The sequence below is a fragment of the Solanum tuberosum genome, unplaced genomic scaffold (genome assembly GCF_000226075.1).
Source record: "Solanum tuberosum cultivar DM 1-3 516 R44 unplaced genomic scaffold, SolTub_3.0 scf00251, whole genome shotgun sequence".
Classification (NCBI taxonomy): Eukaryota; Viridiplantae; Streptophyta; class Magnoliopsida; order Solanales; family Solanaceae; genus Solanum; species Solanum tuberosum.
The window spans coordinates 352,640-359,263 of NW_006239173.1; the positions used below are offsets into that span (position 1 = coordinate 352,640).

At 29.0% G+C, this 6,624-nt stretch overlaps 1 protein-coding gene across 1 annotated transcript in view; it reads right to left on the reverse strand.

The window, feature by feature from the left end:
- The window catches only part of LOC107062630 (uncharacterized), a 1,377-nt gene extending 766 nt beyond the window's left edge, over positions 1–611 (reverse strand). Inside the window, exons 1-2 of the mRNA XM_015313505.1 lie at positions 402–611; positions 4–311 (exon numbers count right to left, since the gene is read on the reverse strand). Coding sequence (XP_015168991.1) covers positions 4–311; positions 402–527 — 434 coding nt within the window. The 5' untranslated portion in view covers positions 528–611. The remainder of the gene's footprint in view (positions 1–3; positions 312–401) is intronic.
- Between the last annotated feature and the right edge of the window lie 6,013 nt (positions 612–6,624).

Sequence of the window (6,624 nt, forward strand, 5' to 3'; positions counted from 1 at the left end):
TACACAATATTAAAGAACCATTTTATAGTTAGCAGACAAAGAAAAACAATCACAACTCGGTTAAATTTGACATTTTCCCAATCCCTTTGGAGTTTAACTTCCTTGAGCTTCTTGTTCAATACCATCATCTTCTCTTCATTTTCATTCAATTGAAATTTCAAAGAATCCCTTTCTTCTTCAAGCTCTTTCACTTTTCTCTTTAGTCGATCAATCGGATTATGACCATCTATGAATCTATTCATTAAGGATGATTCATCAACATTTTCAAGTGACGGATCAATCCATCTAAAATAGCCACATCCACCATTTTCCTACAAACCACATAACAGTAATAAATATACAAAAATGTTGATTTTTCAAATAATACAATAATAGTAGTTTTTGTTCAAGTAATTACAAACCTTTGATGCTTTGCATCCAAAAAATCGACGACCTGGGTTCAATGGAGTCCTCGAAGTTTTCAGTCGACAATAATAACCACACTTACATACATCGACTTCCTCGATATTCACTGAACTTTGCGACATTTGATAAAACACAACTGATTTAGAAGAGAGAAACGTTGGATATTTAGAGAAAGAAGAGAGAATTGGGGATTAGGGTTCTAAAATGTATTTGGGGAAAGAAGAATTGGGGATTTTAATGTTAAAATATCCAAGTTAACGTTGGATGTCTTAAATGCAGGGTAAAAAATGGGAGAAAAAACAATTCACGCGCCCAATTTGCGTGAATCACAAACGATTTGCCATGTAGGCAAAAAATGCTTAGATGGTTCAAATCTGGGGTGGTAGAGGTGTTCAATAGGTACTAGGTGTAGTTGAGGTGTCTAAATGAATAATGAGGACAACTTTGAGGGGCCGCAGATGACTTTGACCCTTAATAAAATTGATGACTCCACCACTATACACGTACATATTTATTATATTAATTTAAATATTGGGTATCAATTATGAGATTTTAGTGAGGCAAGTGCAACTCTTATCGTACTAATATGAGAAATCTTCATACAAACTTGAAATTTAATATATTCTTTCTCTAAGTAATGGATAAAAATATATCAAATGTAGTTTTTCGGAAGGAATAAAAAAGTTATTTTCATAAGTAGTCATCACGTTTACAGTTTACTTTTCTTAGCCGATATATATAAATTATATATTAATTATATACTACTATAATACATGAATTAAGTACACACATATATGAGAAATTTTCATACAAATTAAACTTGAAATTTTGAAATTAATCAATTCTTTCTTCAAGTAATGGATAAAAATATATTTAATGTAGGTTTTCAGAAGAAAAAAAAGTATCTTTTTACAAATAACTTGTCATATTCATTGTTTATTTTTCTCTGTCAAAGTATATAGATTATATACAATTATTATACAGAATAAATATGTATTCACAACTCAAATCATAGATATCATTAAAAAATTGATCTTCTAGAATTTTGTCTCTAACTCACTGGAGGCACGGAAAATAAAAAGAGATGTGTACGAATGAGTTACAGTTGTTATTACAAATTTTTAGGTTATTTTTAATAGGAAAAAAGACAAATATACCTTTCGAACTATCATAAATGATAGCTAAATACTTTCCATTATATTTTTGGGACACTGATGCTCTTATCGTTTAATTTTTGGGTGTATATATCCTTTGGACTAACGGAGGGACACATGTCTCGATCTTAAAGACCTATTCAAATTTTATTTGATTAAAAGACCCAAATTAAACACCCACCCCAATAACTAAGATCCAACCCAAAATCTTCATATGCCCATTTCAAAAATAAAAAAATTATTTTCATTCCTAAAAGAACTCAAATCTTGATACCACAGGCTACAACATACATCTCAAATGAAAAGCAACACATTGAAGCATATCAAAGAATCAAAATTAACTTTCAAATTTCAAGGGAAAAAATCAGTCTTGGTTAAGAACTCACTCTACTTCAACCAACAAATTACAAGCCCTAATATGCTTAAAGAAGTAATGGACCACTTTATTAGAAATCTCAACAACATTGTATCATATCTAAGACCCATCACTAAATTAGAAGACAAATTCAAAAATTAAAATGCTCTAAAAAAACTAAATTGAGCACTTTAATCTTTGCCTAGGTCTATTTCTAGGACAGTTGAAACAAGACACCTCAGTCTTTTCACTCAACAACAACAACAAATCAAATAGACACGTGTCCTTCCGTTAGTCCAAAGGATATATACAATCCAAAAATTAGATGGTAAGGGCATTAGTGTCCTAAAAATATAACGGAAGGTATTTAGATACCGTTTATGATAGTTTCGGGTATTTATAACTTGCATGTTGCAATGGACCAACTCAAAGTCCAACTAGCTCCCTTGGGCTACTTCCAAAGCCTTTATCTACACAAGCCCAAAGTAATCTTTTGGACACTTTTGTTTTTTTATTGTTATTTACTTAAAATTCATGCATAGAGAGTTTTGTTGAGCATTATTTACTTGGAATCTTTCTTTAATATGCAAAGGTGAAAAGGGTCTTTGATGAGCACTTATTTGTAGTGCTTTATTGAATAGGATTCTTTATAATGTAAAGAAGGGAACAAGAATTTTCTAACTATAGCTTTTTTTTCCTTTGATTTTATTAGGTTGGACCATTTTGTGCTAAGGAAATATACTTTATCCTATATGATAAGCTTTTATTTGTTTGCTGGCTAGTGGTTGAATATATAGATTGGGCAACGTGTAAATTATAGGAATTTTATTTTACAGCTATACTGGAATATTTGCGCAAATAGCCGATCGAATTTATAACTTACTTTTTAATAGTTGATATACATAAATTCTACATTAAGTATATATAGTTATATACATGTTATGTATAGTCTATACATATATTATATATCCACAAATTATTTTTAGTTTGAGCGGTTAAGTAGATGGTTATTTATGTGAGCTCATGTTTTAGGTGGGAAGCCTAGATAAGAAGCAATTACATGTGAGTAATTAAACCAAAGAAGAAACATCAAATTCTCAATCTTTTTTGGTGGTGAAATGAAGCCAACACATACTTTTTTAAAGTTTACTTGTCTATACCGTTTTTAGTTTTTGTTTGACGAAATTGAGTGACTTTTTGGTTATAAGAATTATTTTAGTTACTTTTATGATACTTAAATAAAATTAAATGATTTTTTGCTGCTAGAAAAAATAATTTAGTAATTTTAATGTAATAATTAAAGTGGAAATTAAGTATGTTGTTATGGTTATTATTACATGGCCCTTTTTCTCAACATCAAGTATATATCTGGGCCTTACAATGTATTTTTCAGCCCAAATACTTGTTGGCAAAAACTAACAAGACTAATCTTGTGGACCTTGGAATAGGAAAATAAAAAACTACGAACGAATTAACGATGAAGTTCATAGCTCATTACGATTATTTTTTGTAGTGTCGGATATAATGTTATACAAATCATGCCTTTAGACATATATCAAGAAAAGGTCATCCTCCTAATCTATGAGTTTCTTTGTGATAGAAAATATTAAAGCCAAACAATCATCCTTTGGCTTATTGTAGTTCATGATGACTCGAATTGATTGTATGGTGTAATGAAGTTCACATTTTTATTTTTATTTTGGTGAAAAATAATAAGTACCTTAGGCCACCAAATGAAGTGGGATATATTGGTATATTTGATTATTTTTTTGGACCCCTCAAGTTTATGGTGGCTGAATTGTATAGTTTTTTTTTTTTCCCTTAAATTTCGTGTCAAGTTAAATAACATTACATAAATTGAGACATAGAATATATTACTTAAGAATCAATTTCTAAACATATCTCAAATAAACAGTTGGTAGTATCTATATATACTTTCTTATATTAAAGAGTTCTTTTCAAATAAAAGAATTCATTATGACAACAGTTTCGAAAAGACAAATTAGACTTGCTCCATTCGGACCTAAGCAAGAACTTAACTTTAAATTTTGTATTTTATCTTTTCTATACAAATGTCTAGTCTGATTTACACTACATATTTTAAAAGTAATTCTTTCTCCACTATATTTTATGTCTAAGTAAAATTTGTCATATAAATTGAAATGAAAGTGGAATTATATTAAAGAGAAATATATGACAAAATCAATTAGCTCTGTGTTCCAAGTATAGACTATGCTTTTCTCCACATAATTACCATTTTACAATGAGAAAAATTCACAAAGATTAAGACATGGTCCCCTCATATTCTCCTTAATCCATGTTTTGACAACCTAAATCAGTAACTAAGCAACACTACAAATCCCAAATAGTGGTCGGTTATTTTTGTCTAAGTTACTTTCTTCAAGACAATTAGAAGAGTAAATAATGTTATTTAAGACTCTTTTAAGAATGTTGTAGTCTTAATCTTGTGCAAAAGAGTTCACACTTCATGTGAATTTCCTTTCAATTTGCGACATGTAGCACTTGCAGTTTGTTGACATGTGGCTTCATTATTTTTTTTGCAAGTTTTACTGTTTTAGCAACGACTTTTGGAGGATTAAGATTACAATGACCAATATTTCTGGATTCGATTAATTTAAATTTGTATTATTTGAATTTTTAATCAAGTTTGGTTTTCCTACGACTTTTGGAGGGTTATCTGCAATTTACTTGATCTTTAATTTGATAATAAGTAGTATCTACTTAGGCCAGACTAATTTAAATTTGCGTCAAAAAAATAGTAATTTACAAATTTAAGACACCAAATAAATGAAGAAAAATTGTGCAAAATATCAACTTTAAAATATGATGACTTCATAAATAAAGAAAACATGTGGAAAATATGAAGAATAATTTTATAGATATCAAAAATGAGTGATGCAACTTCATAGATACAAAATTTAGTGCAAAAGTGCACTTTGACTATGCAATAACATTATCTTAATAGACACGACATGTTTAATAGATAAAAATCGACAATTAAGTTCAAAGAATAATAGGACTCTCACATGAGGGGAGGAGTAATAGGATCCTCGTATAATTTAGATATGTAAATCATATTTAGGAGGATAATAGAACTCTTGCATAATTGACAATTTGATCACAATTCATAGAGATTTTTGTGCCTTATCCAGTAAAATTTCTCACTTTTAATTAAAGCTAGAAGTTTTTATGATATTAATTTAATCGAGGGACATAATCAACAATAAAAGCTTCCTATAATTGATCCTAATTTATTTGAAATTGAGATATAATTATTGTTGTTGCTTAATTGTATTAGAATAACATAGACACATTAAAAAGGTGTTTATATTTAAACTTTTATATATGTACAAACACCTACTAAGAGTTGAATTAATGCTTAAATCTTTTTCTCCTTCGTATGATAGCCAATGCAGACGGAATACATATTAGGCATACCAACAACGATTGTGGTGGAGTGGTAAATACTCATTCATCCTTAATTAGAAATGAGTTATAATTTGGGCAAGCCATATTGCCTTTTTTAGGTAACAAAAGAATAACCCCATTATCAATAATGGACCTTGGAATAGGAAAATAAAATGTACTGTATTCTTTTTTTCTCTAAATTAAATTAACAAGTTGGTGCTTGGATGATGGGAGAGCCAAATTGCTTGTAGGTGGAGAAATTCTAAATTACAATGTCCCACATGTTAAAAGCATGCAAAAAGCCATCATTAAAGGCACAAACCAAAAGAGAAAAAGCAATTAGGTCATTATTATTATTAGAAGATTAGATGCATTCTTGGTTAATTTGCAATCTTTTTATGTCTATATGATGGTCTATCAAGAAAGTTGAGAACTCCTTTGTATAAAAAAAGATTAGATTAATGGGGAATCAACATTAATCAATTTCATCAAGAAAGCACTAATCCATCCCATTGTTTATCCAACAACAACAATTCCAAACAATTTATTACCTAATATTACTTTTTGATCGCATATCAATTTTAGCATGTGCATTAATGCAATACTCATCTTTTGGATATGTTGGACTTTAATAACTCAACATTCACTATCGTATAACAGTATGTTATAATTATTGTGTATAACTTATCCTTCTATGTATCACATAATTAACACCTTGTTAGCACCTCTTCATTTTCAATAATTTGACTAATCCTATGAAGTAGGGGTGTACATGATCGGGTTGATTTAGATTTTTCAAATATCAAATCAAACCATTTGTGTCGGATTTTTAAATCTATAAATCAAATCAAACCAATAAAATTCGGGTTTTTCAACCTCGGGTTTTTTTTGGTTTTTATATGATATGAGTAATGATACTAAAATATCCAACAACAAAATAATAATAATGAAATAGTGTAAAACAAATATTGCAAATTAACAAGTCATAATGAAAATTAATCATAATTTAAAAGTTACTAAATACATGCTAAAATAAGTTTAAAGGCTCCTCATACATGCCCTTTATCACATTCGTATATTTAAAAAATCACCATTTGTTAAACAACGAAGTATATATACATCATTAGCTAGACGCCAAATATATATATACACACTATTTTTTTAATCAAAGAATATATCTGTTCTAAATCACACAGGTTGAAGGATATATTTATCCCTTTCCCCAACATAAAATAATGTAACTGGAAAAAAAAATGCAGTTGAAGAAGATTTAAAGAAAGG